This window comes from Spermophilus citellus, assembly GCF_964194105.1.
Source record: "Spermophilus citellus genome assembly, chromosome: 9".
Lineage (NCBI taxonomy): Eukaryota > Metazoa > Chordata > Mammalia > Rodentia > Sciuridae > Spermophilus > Spermophilus citellus.
The window spans coordinates 99918313-99934603 of NC_138191.1; the positions used below are offsets into that span (position 1 = coordinate 99918313).

The window sequence follows — 16291 nt, forward strand, 5'->3', positions numbered from 1 at the left end:
CCAATTTTTAAAGTCATATATAAAATTAAACTTTACAAAATGAGTGTTAATTAAACTAGAATTGTTTAAACTGTTTATGATTGTTGCAGTTATTTGTGTTTCACTGTGGGTTTAATATTTTTTCCCTTCCTGGAGGAATTATAAAATAATTTATTTGCTTTTACTTTCCTTTAATTGGGGAAATTTTAAGAGCCTTTACTGAATGACTGCTGTTTTATTTACTGCAGACAGTAAGAACCATTTGCTTCTATCGTATTTATTAGGCTGTCAAATGGAAAAACAACGTCCTCTCACTGTTTCCATAAAATGCAGAGAGGAAATATTGCCATCAAAGACAAGGTTTTTGGTTGTTGTTGTTTTTGTACCAGGGATTAAACCCAGGGGCACTTAACCACTGAGCCACATCCCCAGCCCATTTTTAAAAATTAATTAATTTAGAGACAGGATTTCACTAAGTTGCATAGGTCCTCACTAAATTGCTTAGGCTGGCTTTTGAACTTGTGATCCTCCTGCCTCGGCCTTCAAAGTTTCTAGGATTACTGGTGTGTGCCACCATGCCCAGCAAGAACAAGGTCTTGACTAATTTACATGAGAGTAAACTTTTGAGTCATACTTCAGTTGTCCTATGAGAGATAAAAATGAATAAATAAATAAAGAAATCTGCTTATAGTCTTTGATATGGCTCAAACATAATTATCTGATGTTTAGGAACATTTCTTCAATTCAGGTATTATGTTCAGGTGTCTTCCAAGTTTATTTATTATGACCATTTGATTTTCAGTTTTAATGTAATGTAAAGTGTATTTTATAGCCAGAAAGCAATCACACTTAAGCCTTAGGCAGTAAAACTGAAGCTTAGTGCAGGTTTTCAATCAGTAGAAATTTAGACTAAAAGCTATGAAATCTGAAGCAAAGAGATAGTGATTTCTCACCTTAATTTCTGAGTCTAATAAGATTATTTATCCATACAAAATTATACCATTTTTACAATTTCTGTGACAAATCATTAATCATTTATTTTCAGAGGAACTGGCCACCTCAGAGTTCAAAACTGTTTAGGATTAGCTAATTAAAGAGGCATGACTATCTGGAAGAGCCTGTGTACATAATTTGTACATCTGAAATCAGTGCTTCTTATTCATTTTATTTATTTGTTTATGGTACCCTGGGTTGAACCTGGGGGGGTACTTAACTGCTGAGTTATATCCCCATCCCTTTTAATTTTTTTTTTATTTTGAGACAGGGTCTCACCAAGTTGCTTAGGGCCTCCCTAAATTGCTGATGCTGGCTTTGAACTTAGGATCCTCCTGCCTCAGCCTCCTAAGTAAGTGGCTTTAAAGGTGCATACCACTGTGCCTGACTTGAAAGCAGTGCTTCTTAAACTTCAGATTGCTAGGAATCACCCTGAGAGCTGGTTACAGTTCAGCTTGCTGGACCAGAATGTCCAGCATGCCAGGTTTACTACAGGGCTCAGGAATGTGCATTTCTCATAGCTTCTAGTTGCTATTCCATCTATCTCACTTTGAAACCACTGTTACAAAAAAATCACTGACCCATATTTTTTCATTTATTATTTCAGTATCTGCAACTTTACAATTTTTCTAAATCCTGCTACCCCGGAAAACTCTTAAAATGTACCTCCTTATAGTTTGTGAAATATACTTGGCTGTTTTTATATACTAAACATTTTCTTGGCAGATTAGCAGTCGTCTTTTATCTTTAAAATCCATACTTAACCTTTCACTACAGATATAACCTTTCACTACGGATATTAGTTTGTTTTTAAAAATCCATGACTAATAGTTTAGTCACTTTAAATATAACTTTGTAATTTTCAACGTTTTTTGCCCACGCCAGACTTTTAATATAGGAAATTCGGACTATAGCCATATTTCTATTGAAAATGTTATTCTTGGTAGTTTTTTTCAGGATGGTCAGAATATATTTACAATTATATTCATTTAAACTAGATTTTGTATTTGACTCACTTTGTCATTACCACAGTAATTTCTTTAAATGCTAACCATCTAGTTTCTTTATAAGTGGATGAGAAGTGAAATCAATTTTTAAAGTATGATCTAAAGCAGAACTGACTTACAGTTATTGAAATGAAGAATTCATTTAGAACCAAAAGATGTTTTAAAGGTACAGAATATAGTCATTTCAAAGCCTGATTGAAAGCAACTTCATTTTTATCGTCTTCTTGAAACAATATCTTCATTGTTTTCTAGAAAGATGGTATTTGAGAAAAAGAAATGTCTTGAGTTACTGTTTTTATGAAGAGAGAATTGCTCAGTCTTTTAAATAGTTAATGAGAAGAAGTAATAGTTAAACACTTGGAGCATTGATTTCTGATTTAAATTCTCCAACACAGGCCAGCCCTGGGGGAAGAAAAAAAAAAGCTTGCTAATTAACATTTGATTACTGATGCCACCTTCTCATTCCCCTTGCACCATCCGGTTTCAAGTGTTTTTTTGTTCAGGAAAGATTTCTAGAAGGGTTTAACTTGCATCTTAATAAAACAAATCCATGTGCAACTGCAATGTGTGTATAATGTGTTTTGAAAGAAAGGTAGGGGGAAGCAAGAGATATGAAGTATGTTTTCAAAAACCCACTCTGAATCAGAAATGATTGGTTTCTAACCATATAAGCCTTTCAGAGTACCAATGATTGCTAAGAAACTGGAACTAAGCCTAGTCTGTATGCCTTATTTTGATTTAAACATACAAATACTTGTTTGTTCCATGCAGTTGTTAATAGCACATTCTTAACCAGAGTATTATTTGATAGTGTGAAATACTTGGAACTCACAGTTTGATATATTTAAACTTTGGATAAGCTCAGGTTCTAATATGACCAGAGGCCTCTTTCTTGTAAGAATGAGATGGATGTCTGTAGTTTCAGGATTATGTTTTGAAAAGCCTCTAATGTGCCATAGTATCTTAATTTAGAAAATCTAGAAATGGAAAGCTAATTGATGGCTATTCTAAGCCCTTGGCAATTAAATATTTTGTTTTTATTTTTGTTATGTTAAAATGTTTGATATGTGAAGAATCCTCAGCCAGATTTCAAAAATCTTTAAGTTAATAAAGCTTTAAAACTAATTCTTAAGTAGTAGTAATTCTGGGAAAACCATAACCTCAGTGATTAACATTTGGTTGAGGGAATAATTGTTTGGGAAACCAATGTACCAGGTTTTATTTTGAAGTGAGATTTTATAAGGGAAAAAACTAATAAGGTTTTTTAAAAAAGGGAAAATAAAAGTAAAGACTAAGATTTTTCTTTATCCAAGGAAATCCATCAAAAAATGCTTATTTTGTCTTTGTTTCTCACCTGAAATTATTTGCAGTTTTTCTTTTTTGATGTATTATTTACTAAATCTGTTTATATTTACTAAACTGTTATTCTTCCATTTTCTTGCTTTGATGATTGTATTAATTTCCCTCATTACCTTTTTTTTGTCTTGCATATATTTAACTCTTCTTTTTCTGCATTTAGGATTAGCTCCAACATCCTCATGAAATCATGGAATTTTAGAGCTTTGAAAATCAGAAGTGATCATGTTTTAATATCTTCTATGATTGAGGAAACTAAATCTCAGAAATGACTCCACCAGTTAGCCCTTAGTAATAGCTGTGCAGAATTAGGATTAGAAATCTAGTTCTCTGCTTCTCTTTATACCTCAACATATCAAACTCTGTGGCTTTTTTTTTTTCCTATTAGAATCAGCTTTCCCTTGAATAATACCTGAATGACATTTGAAATTCCCTGAAATGCTTTCTAAAATTTTTTTGATATTTTTTCAAATTTTATTTTCTATTCTAATTTGTTATATATGATAGCAGAACACATTACAATTCATATTACACATCTAGAGCACATTTTTTTAATGTCTCTGGTTGTATACAAAGTATATTCACACCATTCGTGTCTTCATACCTTACACACTAAATGTTTGACTAACATTAGCTCACAAGGAATGACTTCATTATTACTAAGCTTTATATTTTCCAATTTGAAAACTTGTGAACAACTCATTTGAGTCTAGTCTGAGCCTTAACATTTAGCCTTTACCAAATATTTTAAGAAATTCTGATTGCATTTAACTAAAAAGTAAAGCTGATTAAAAGTTTAAGTGAATCAAAGGAAGAATTTGTAGGAAATGAATATGTTATGCAAATTCTTTTATAATTTTATATTGAATGGGTCTTAATAAAATAATCTTTTTCAGTGCTAAGTTTAGCATTGAAATTTGTATAGATTGAGAAAATGTAAAATTTGAAATAGAGATCATGGCTTAGTTTTTTAATGTTAATTATGGTATATAAATAGATATTAACAATGAAAGGCTGATGATAAACAAATCAGTTCCATATTAATTCTGTACTATTTCAAATTAATCTGATTTATATTTCAATCACAATTTTCTTATCTGAAGCAATAAGAAAAACATTAAATTATCCCTTTCAAAAAGTCTACTAAATAAACTATGGAAAATCTGTTATCAATCTAGAACTCCTGATCCACAGTATAATTTGTAATGTAATTTTAATGTTCAGCTGGTAATCAAAGCATTTATTAAATTCCTCCAGAACTAATTGAAACATTTGCATAGTTTAACAGCCTGAAATCTCATAGATTTAGAGCTTAATGCAAAACAAGAATTGAGAAGATTATGATGGTTGGGTATGGTCTTGAGCCAATGCTGATCAAAGAAAATGTGTAAGACAAAAAGGCCCTTAGGAAATGTTACCCAGTGAAGTGCCACTTGTCCTTAACTGGAATTTAACAGTCTTTTGAGATGAAGCTCCATCAGAAGCAGTACAATAATGGCAGCTGGGCATGCCAGTCACAGCAACCCGGTGTGTGTGTGTGTGTGTGTGTGTGTGTGTGTGTGTTTTTTCTTTCCACCCCTCTCAAGTGCTCTGAAGTCTCAGATCAGTCACTTTCCTCCCCTCACTTTCTCTTTTTCCCTCTGTCTCTTCTCATCTCTTTGTGTCCCCCCCCCCATCTTTCTTCCCATGTCTCTATCCCTCTCCTTCTCTCTCCATCCTCCTCCTCTGAGAGAATTGAGTAAACTCTTTCGTTGGCTTCATGATGACTTTAAATTCATTTGTGTAATTTTATACACAGTTATATTTTTTTATTCAGGTTTCCCCAAATTCTAATTTTTTAAAGAAATCTTTTATACTTTAGAATTGTGTACATTTTGGATTTTTCCCTTCCCTGCTGGATTATGACTTAAAATTTTAATTAAATATAACCATTGGTTAAAAAAAACAATTTTTATCTCTATTACTAAAATCACCATTCATTTGGCATTTTTGTCATCACTTGTGCTTCTTCCATACAGTGGTAAAATCTTCTTATTGTTGATAAACATGGAATTATTTTTGAAAAACCAATTTGTTTTTACTTAAATTGTTGTTTGGTGGTTATGGTTTAACACAGGATTCTTTTGGCTTAATCTTGGAGTAGTCTGTGAATTTAACCTTTCCATTGGAACAATCAAACATTAGCCTAATATGCTTTACATGGTACTCTCTCAGCCAAGTTCTGTCTGCGTTAACCAGTTTATTCTATGACAAGTTGCTTAACAGATGTCATTCTAGGGAGAACAATGAAGCCAAATACTTGTGCAATGGCTAACATTACTCTAACTTTGATCACTTTTGTTTAGCACATCAGTCTGGCATTGTGCTTAATACCAACATAACACTATAGCCAGAACATGCTTTTCAGGCTTAGAATAGTGAAGGAATGTTATTCAATTCAGTGCAGTTACAGATGAGTTAATGAAAGAAGAAAATACTGTTTATTTCATAATACCATAGTGTTGTATTTTGGAATTAAGGTAGAATTTAAAGAATTTCATGCCACAGTTATTCGTTTATGTATTCATAGTAGTCTATACTTTCTAATACTATGGTAGCCTTGCCACCTTTCCAACAGATGTAAATATTTTTTCTGCCTTTTTCACAAATTACTGATGAATTTTGCTGTCTTTAGACACTCTAAAAATAACTTTTAAGGAAAGAAATTTTGCCTTAAAGCCCAGAGAAAACCCATACTCCCTCTTCTGAATTTTCCCTCTTCAAAAATAAAATTCTTTGGATTTGTGGAACACCTTTTTCTTTAAGAGCACTAATGTTTATCCATAACAGAATAGTCTTAACTAGTGAAAATGGTGAGAGGGATAGGCCAGTTACATTTGGTGAAATTGTTGGGTTGATAATGACTGATGAAAATTTCCAAACTCGTTTTGACTTAGTGTAAACAAAATAATGCATGGTAGGCTGACCATCGCTAAGAACTATGAAGAAAAGCTGTTTGTTTGAATTGAGTGGGGATCAAGACATGTCCCAAGCTCCTCAGATCTCATTTACTAAGTCCTTTTTTCCACAGGTGTACCATAGTGATAAAAATAGATTGAGTTCCATGTTTTGTTTTTCCTTTCCCTTGTGAACATATCTCCCTATTTCACTGGAAGGGTAACTTAGATGTGTTTATGATAGTATAATAAAGAGTAATGTGATAACAAAATGCTATAATTGGACAATATGATACTTCAGGTTTCTGCCTTTCAAAAACATGAATGAATGCTGTTTGTTGAAGTATGAACAACTATATTGAAATCTTATTACAGAACATCTTATGTGCAACATTTTGTCAGAGTAATTGTGCTCTAAATAACCTAGAGTTAAAGTGGATAGTTTTAGTTTCTCCATTGTTATAATTGGTTAATTTAATTGCAAATCAAAAATAGAATTTCTGTATGCTATTTAGAGAAAAAAAGCCAAAAAAGATATGATGCTTTTTAATTACTGGATTACTGGATAAAGTTTAACCTTCCAACACCTTATCTTATCAGTTCCTCTCCTTTAAAAATGAAAGGTATAATGTTGCTGCTGGGAAAAACAGATTTAAAAAGCATTAATAGCTTCTACTGTATATTCTTTCTAGGAAGTTTATAAATATTATACTAGTGGATAGCTCTGGTGTTAGTAAATATTGTGTTGAAATAGTTTTTAATTTGATATCATTGGAAATAAATAACCTATACTGTTTTATTAAGTTTTTAATCTTTGAATCTTATATGTATATAAAAAAGGACAATTTCAATCTCTCACCATCCCCAACCCAAAAACAAACAAACAAACAAACAATGCTTTGTTTCTCTCTCCCATGTGGAAACTTGAAATATATTTGAAAAAATCACACACTTTAAACCTTAAAAGAATTATAAACATTAATAATTGTAGTCTGTACTAAATGAAATGGGTCCTTGAAGTTTCTTGACTAAAAAGAAACTTGAAGTCAACGAGGAGTATATAATCAAGGAGGAATGGTGTTTCTAGAACTTTTAAAAATTTTAAAAATTTCATGTAGCCTTCACCAAAATTCTGCTTATAGATTTGGTTTTGTTTTATTTTTTACAAATTTTTTTCTTAGTTTCAAATTCTTATTCTGAATCTAAAAGAAATGTTGAAATGCCTTGTCTTTCATATAAATTGACTGAAACTACCATAAGTCATGTGGAAACCCTATCATAATTGTGCCCCCCCCCTTTTTTTAATAGGTAAAGAGAAATGTGTATGACCTTACAAGTATACCCGTTCGACATCAGTTATGGGAGGGCTGGCCACCCTCTGCTACAGATGACTCAGTAAGTAACAGACAAGTTCTCAATTTTGTATCTTTTCCCTTTTTTTGCCACTTTTAGTCATAATTGGTCTTGCTAACATGCAGAATCAAATGCTTCAGATATTCACCTGAGAAAGTCAAAAAATGTGAAAATAAAAGCAGTTGTAATAATTTAAGCTCACTTGCAGAAGAAATACTACAAGCCAAACACATCAACATTCCATTGGAAATGTTTGAATGTCAGTATCAGGAGTTTGATGCTGCTTGATTTGACTTAAATTTTTTCTTCATATAGAATATATTTTCTTCAGAAGAACATACGTAAATATATATATAGTGAAATGTTCAAAAGAATTTTCATTAATTACAGATACTTCAAAATCATCCTAATGGGCTGGGGATGTGGCTCAAGCGGTAGCGCGCTCACCTGGCATGCGTGCGACCCGGGTTCGATCCTCAGCACCACATACCAACAAAGATGTTGTGTCCGCCGAGAACTAAAAAATAAATATTAAAAATTCTCTCTCTCCCTCTCTCTCTCTCTCTCTCTCTCTCTCTCTCTCTCTCTCTCTCTCTCTCTCTCCTCTCTCACTCTCTCTTAAAAAAAAATCATCCTAATCATTATATTTAATAGTAAGACTACATTTCCTAGATTATACTGGTGCTCTAAAAAATGATTAAATTTGACATCTCATAGCCCTTTAGCCTTAAACAGTTTTATAAGTTTCAGTTTCATAAAAAACTTTAGTCTATCATTTTTACCTGTTATATTTATTTCTAGTGATTTTCTACTATAAATTTTGAAAGCTTTTCTACTTCTGTCTCATTTCCTATAATTACCCTTGTCCAAGAGAATAAATTTTATTATCTAAAAAGTTAACTGAGGTTTTGGGCACTTTGCCCATACAATATCTATATTCAAAGATGCTCATTAAATAAAAGTAAAATTTAGAATGTTTCAGGAATTCTAAATTAAATCAAATTTTTAAAATAAGGCTAAAAAGAAATCAGGACTATGTCAACCTCTTGTAATAATAAGTAGTCAATTATTCTTGACTAAGAATTAAATTACCTTTTTATATTTTCTACTATATATTATATTTCTGTCTGGGTACTAACTATTTCTCCCTTTCTTGCACCACCATCATACATTTTAATATAAAAAAATTCTTGGTACAAGATAGAAAAATTTTAAGAGTTGGTTAATGTAGATGCTGCTTGGGTCTGTGCCTTGGAAAATACTTTGTGAATTAACAAAAACTTAAAAAAAAAAAAAAACGAAACAGAAAAGAGCAAAAAAGAAAATTTTTTTAAATGAATGATTCCAGGAAAAAAATGTTTTAGGTATACACAATTACATTTATTTCTGAAAAACTGATTTTAACATTAATATTATATCATTAGAATTATTGGCTGGTTCACCATTACTAAGAATAGGGCTATAGTTGTTTTGTTTTCTTTGTAGGTTGGGAAATTTGGTAGAAAATTTATGACGTGCTTATAAAAACACTAAGGAGACATGAGGAAACTAGAAATGTTGGTTGTATTGTCTAAAAACCTGTTACAATAAATAATAACATTAACAGAAGAAAATAATTAATAAGATCTGAGCATTTCACTAAAATTCTATGAGCGTCACTTACCTATTCTTTTGCAGCATTGTTGATTAGTGATAATATATCATGATTAGTGATAATATATTTTCACTACCTGGCTCATAGTAGGCACTGTATCTGAGAGTTAATATTGTAATTAATATTAAGATAACGCAAAAAGGACCGTAGGCAAGAATTGACTGATTTAAATAATGAAATGATGTCTGAGATTTGAGTAAGAATAAAGGCAATACAAATTAGGTATCTATTGATCATTATTGAATCTGAACAATGGATGTATTAAGTTTATATATTATTTAAAGGTTTCCATGATAAAAGTTTTAAAGCAAAAATAAATATCTGGCTTAAGAGCAAGGTTATAATAAACCATATGTAATAAGGCTTATTACCTTATTGCATAAAGTAATAAAAGAAAGTCTAGAAATGTGAGACTACACTGGCTTCAGAACAGATTCACTAACTTCAGTGATTGAATTTAAGCAAAAACATCATGTTGCATACTTGTAGAAACCAGACTGAAATAGGCTCATCAGGTGTAAGTTCAAGAGGAAAATTCAATGAAATATGAACAATTTTTCTGTAACAAAGTGTCTTTACACATTTTCAGTGCTAATTCATTAAATTCGGTTGACACAGTCTTTTATGAGACCTATGTTTAATGATTTTTGTAACATTTAAATTTTTACCAAATGATTGTAATGCAATTTTACTGCTATAGGACAATATGGAAAGCAGGTGAAACTAACAGTATCCACAATATCCAAGAATGTAATGCTACCTAGTGCTGCATCTAAATCACAATAAGTACAAGAGTTTGGAATCCCCATTAAGAGGCTTGATTCTTTTTGTCTCATTATTCATATTTGCACCTTGTCCCAGAACCTGTGAAGTGGTGCTGCCCACTTCTTCAGAGCAAATGTTACCACATTGGCAGAATGTGGCCTTGAGCTACGTGATTTGATACAACAAAGCTGTTTAGGGCCAGGCTGCTTTTAACTGGTTGCCACAGCAGATCTGCTTGCTCCAGTGCTTCAGTTTAAGCAAAAAAATGGCTTTAGACTTCTAAGGATATCCTAGCCAAATAATTGTCATTAAATCTTTCTTTAAGACCATAAAAACTTCTAAGGCTGATGATTGTAATCTATATTGTTGCAGGAAGTGGTGTTTTTATACTTACTGAAATCACTTCAAGTGGAGGCATCTGCTACAAAACAAGATAGTCCTCACAGCTTAGGGCATGATTTGGGTACAGCTGAGAAATGTCAGCTGTGTAAACAGCCTGAAATGTGTTACCAACAAAAATATAATTAATTTCTTTCCAAGACAGTGTGCCATAACTTAATACTTAGAATGGTTTAACTTTCAGTGCAAGCACCTGAACATTTGCTTTCTGGTGCCAGAGTAGAGGATTGGTTAGAAAGGTCATTAAAATTAGAGTTGGTTTGCACTTTTTCTTCTTAGTTGCAGAAATTTGTGTGGCTCTGAATATACAATAGCTTTACAGTGGCTTCCGTGAATTTATGGAAATAGAGATCAAGAAGTTAATAGATTTTGGGTGATGGAAATGTTCTAAAATTAGATTGTGGAAAAGATTGCACACCTTTAAATTTACTAAAAGTCATTAAATTGGACATTTAAATGAAAAAAAATGTTACGGCATGTAAATTATACTTCAGTGAATATTTTTTAAAAAGATAATGAAGAACTAAATTAATACTTATTCATTTATGTTCTTATACTGCATGAGAAATATTTTGAGGTAACAGAAAATGTTTTCTTTATTATACTTCTCATTAACCTTTAACTTAGGAAACAGAACAAAGAAATAGACTTCTTAAAATTAGATTCTTGTATAATCTTAAGTCTCTTATGAACCTGTTATACTTGAGTCTTGACATTTTCTGGCTACTCTGTGAAGTCACCAATCATTTAGAACGTTGTTGCTCATCTTCCTTCAGAGTTAAAATATTTCTTTTCTTATAGTTGTAGAGTAATGGAGTATAAGATACTGTATGAATTGTCAGCAACTCTTTCAGTTCCTTTTGCACTCTTTCATCAGGGAAATAGGTATCTAAAGCTTTACCAGTAGGGGAATGTTTTCATGCTGTGACAGTTCAGCTGTGAGAACAAGGAGTTGGCAGAAGGTGAAACCTTATTTTATACTTTAAGGAGGGATGCTCTTGGCTTCCACAGAATATAAATAATTTTAACACTGTGAATTATGTCTAAACATTTTATTATAATTCTATTAGAATATATGTAGTTTTTAAGATACAGGATTTAATAATGCTTATACAAAGGAGGAAAAAAAAATCTTTCCTTTGTTTGCTTGTTTTTGCCATACCAGGAATTAAACCTGGGAGCACTTTACCTCTGAGCTATACCTAATTCTTTTTATTTTTTATTCTGAGATAGGGTCTTGAGAAGTTGATGAGACTGGATTTGGATTTTAGTCCCCCTGCTTGAGCCTATTGAACAATTGGGATTTCAGGAGTGTACCCCCACAACCATCCTTAAGTTTTAATTCTTTTTTATTCTGTGCCTTTTGTTTTCCTTTCAGAGAATTAATGGTTTTCCAATGTTCTGTTATTGGCTAAGGGATATTAACTCAGAATTTGAAACATTACAAATTTTAAAATTAGAGTTCTTCAGGCATGTGTTAGGAATCACTTATTAAATATTTAATAACTTATTAAGGGCTGGGGCTGTGGCTTAGTGGTAGAGTATTAGGCACTAAGTTCCATCCTCAGCACCATATAAACATAAAAATAAGATAAAGGTATTGTGTCCATCTATACCTAAAAATTTTTGTAATTAAAATTAAATATTTAATAACAAAATATTTTCACTTTGAGAATGTTATATCATTAATGAGCAAAACCATTATGGTGGCCATTTTATTAAATAAAAATACAGTAAAATGTGGAAATACATCCACGCCCTTTGAGCAAAACAATCTGTGGTAAGAGGGTGTCATCTACTTTGATCCTTCTGAGGTGTATGTGGGAGGGAGGGGTGGATTTTCTTCTGTGATTTCTTCCTAAATACTTATTAAGTAGGTATCAAGTTATGGAAATTTTTTCTGACTCTGGACCCCAGACCCAACTGTATGGAAGCTGCTATTCAAATATTCTCTTAGTATACATACTTAACATTGAAATTATCAACTAAGTAAATTTTAAGCCTCTAACTATACTCATTCTATTCATTGCTGCAAAGTTAACAGCTCTAAAGTATAGCATGAATCACATTCAGTTTTGTTTTGTTTACTTATCTTTAATGGCAATTCAGTACCTGTGTATTTTTTTTTCTGGCATTCAGAATCCTTCATTCTTTGATGGGAAACTTCCCATCCATGTTATTTTGCCATATTGGCCCAGAGTAAATGCTTGATATATATTTGTTGAATAAATGAATAAAATACACCATATGTGTGTCAGCTTTCACTAAATATTCATCTTGCTGTTCCTCAAATGTACTTTGTGATCTCTCCCACTCTGTGTCATTTCATCATACTATTCCTTCCATATATAATACCTATAACAATTATCTTCTTCCTTCAAAAGGCCCTACCTATATCCTTCTTTCATACTACCTTTTTCAACCTTCAGAGAAATGAGTTTATAATACAGTTCTTCCATTAACATTTTTTTTTATTTTGTCCTTTCTTTCATTCCTCTTTTCCTTCCTCCTGTCTAGTTTTATCCTTTTGTCTGCGTCACCATAAACAATTAACCTCTCTCAGTCTCCAGTCTATGTAACTGTAAAATAGTTAATAATTAATTAGTTATTGTAAAGACTAATAGTTGATAGTTACAAGGATAGTTACTCTCATAGGTTTATATTGAAGATTGAAGTAATCAGTACAAGAAAAGTGTTGAACATGTTAATCTTTTTTTTTTTTTTTGAACATGTTAATCTTTGGCTGTTTTTTCCCATTCATCTATCTATTCATTCACTTGACATTTGTGAAATTCTTACAAGCTAGTAATAACATTATCCCATAAAATTACAAGGATAAGGTACTTCTCAGGAATTACAGAATATAGTAAGATATATATATATAACAATGACAGTTGTTATATGCATCTAATGAGATCATAAAAGAGAACAACCGATTTTGCTAACAGGTGGTTAAGGTGAAAATATGGCTTTTTAAAAAAAGGGACATATTGAGTACATTTTAATTTGTATACATGTGCTCCTTTTCTGTTTTGAAAATTCTAAACACACACCCTGCCCCATGGTGGGGATTGAAGGCTTTTGCACATGTTAAGCAAGCACTGTACCATTGAGCTACATCCCCCACCCTTCTTTTATAAATTCTAAATATTTGAAGTAAGCGCTGTCTTTCTTATCTGTGTATACATTGCAGTATCAATCAGTGTTTTATTTATTCATTCACTGAATTGTTCAGAACTTCCCTATGTTGACATCTGTGACAATAGACAACATCAAATTTATATGATTATAGGAACTTCATTAACTTTGTGAGTCAGATTATTTCCTTTCTTAAAAAAATAAATTATCAAAACTAAACATTTCTTTAGTGGAAAATAGGTAACAGATTTAGGAAAAGGAGAGAGCTACCTTGTGAGCTCATTTGTACCAATATGTGAATGTCAGAGAAAGAGAGAGGATAGGTGAGCAGACCAATCCCAGTTCATTGAATCTCAAAATTGTTATTATTTGCATGGCTTATGTAATATATGAGTTTCAGTTTCTTCATCTTCAAAATAAAGACATTGTTGACATCCTTAAAAGTCTATATTGTGAAGATTAAATAAGTTAACACATTATCTTGGGCCATATGAAATTGTCATTTTGTAAGGAAAAAATGGTTGCATTTGAGTAGTTTTATGTGGTTTTTACCTAACATGGAAAGCACATAATATAATGCAAGGGATGGAAATTATGACTGTCAGCCCAAATCCCACTCACCATCTGTTTTTGCCAATGATGTTTTACTAAGACATGTTATCTGCTTTCACACTTTCGTCAGGGATATATAGTTTCAACAAAAGCCTTACAGTCCACAAAATCTGAAATATCTACTCTTTGGCCCTTTTCAGAAAAAGTTTGCTAACCCCTTATGAGTAATGGCTGGCATTTAGTAGGCATTCGACAAACATTAACTCCTTTTCCCTCGAGTATGAACCTTCTTCATATCACACACACATGCAGAATCAGAAGCACTCTTTGAGTAGCTTCAGGGTTATTTTGTGCTATTTGAATTACTTTGTTAACCTGCCATAGGGCAGATAGATTTATAAAATCTTTGGACATTTTCACTGGCTTTTTCTTTATTTGGCAAGGTCATAGATAATGTTGCTTCTGATGGTGGTAAGACTCAGTTGCTTCGGAGAGTTCGTTGCCCTTGTCAACATCTTGAGTCTTTTACAAATAACACAGGCAAAGACTAAACAGGCGGAAAGAACAGCTTTGAAAGAAGTGAAAGAAAGTTTGGCTTTAAAGGGAAAGAAAAGTTATGAAATAAATTCTATCCTGAACAGAGAGAGCAAGTGTTATTGAAGCATTCACAGGACATATTACTCAACAAATATTAGGAAAAACACATGGAAGCAAGACAGCCCCCAATAGGAAATTTATAAACACTGATGCTTTGAATCTTGGTTTTAGTTTGTTAAAAATCTTCAGTCTGTGGATTGCTATGTCTGTCATGAAGGGAAACTGCTCTGTGAATTTTCCTTCTTTAAACAATTAGAAGATAAAATATATGAAACAACTATTTTCAGGTATTGGACAATAGATAGTGCAGGACCATGAAGAAGGAAAATATTAGTACTATGACAATACTGGCAACAATTTCTTGAAGCAGGAAGAAGAAACTAAAACAACCTGGTAGTTTCACTGAGTAGAAGGTATGAAGATTGGAGTTTTGGAAGGCCAAGACAGCTCTACTTTGAAAAGCAAAGTACCAGCAGAGAAAAAAAGTTCCAATCTGCTTATGGTTCTCCAAGTTTTTAGCTGAATATCAATGTGTGCATACATAAGGTGAAATTCTAGGAGGTGTGGCAAAGAATAACTACTAGGGAAAATAGTTTGAGTTCCTAACCTCTAGAAACAATCTCTATGAATATACAAGGCATTCAGTAGATATCTCCAGATAATAAAGACAACTCTAGCATTTCCTTTTAAAGCTTAAAAATAAGCCTCAAAAGGAGCAAACCGAATAACAGGTAACTGACTCTAAAAACAAAGTCCAGCATATAATTAAAAGGTATGACATAGGGGCTGGGGATGTAGCTCAGTGGTAGAGAGCCTCACCATGTGAGGTACTGGGTTCAATCCCCAGCACCACATAAAAATAAATAAATAAATAAATAAATAAATAAATAAATAAATAAATAAATAAAGGTATTGTGTCCATCTGCAACTAAAAAAAAATATTAAAACAAAAAAGTTACAACATGTGCAAATGAACAGGAAAATCTGACCTATAGTCAGGGAAGAAATCAGTCAAAAGCAACAGATATAGAAGTGACTTAGATAATGAATTAGCACATGTGGACTTTAAAATAGCTATTATAAATATTATGAAGATGCATAAGGATTTAAGTGAAAATATGAACTTAGTGAGGAGAGAGTAGAATATATAAAATAAGATGAAGTATTACTTCTAGGCCTCATACAATATGTGAAATTGATATATCAATGGGAGAGATGAATTGCAGATTAGACTCTGCCAAAGGAAAGATCAGTGAACTTGAAGATAGAGCAATAGAAAATGTCCAAATTGAAAGAAGACAAGAATAAGTGGACAAAGCTAAAGTGAGACAAAATCAGTTTTGATATACATGCAACTAGGGTTGTAGAAGGAAATGAAAGATGGAGGAAAGTAGACCAAGACCAAAAAAGTATTCAAAGAAGTAATGGTTGAAAATTTTTATCTTTGATGAAAACTATAAATCTCCTAATCCATAAAGTTCAGTGAGCCCCAAGAAGGATAAACACATAGAATCAATTTGCTGAAAATGGATGAAAAATAGGAACATTTCAAAGCAAAGTAA

At 32.1% G+C, this 16291-nt stretch overlaps 1 protein-coding gene across 2 annotated transcripts in view; it reads left to right on the top strand.

Annotated features, from left to right (window-relative positions):
- Positions 1-16291, top strand: part of FAF1 (Fas associated factor 1) — a 401623-nt gene that overhangs the window by 214188 nt on the left and 171144 nt on the right. For both annotated transcript variants that reach the window (XM_081307503.1, XM_081307502.1), the window contains one exon: positions 7580-7666. In XM_081307503.1, coding sequence (XP_081163629.1) covers positions 7580-7666 — 87 coding nt within the window. The remainder of the gene's footprint in view (positions 1-7579; positions 7667-16291) is intronic.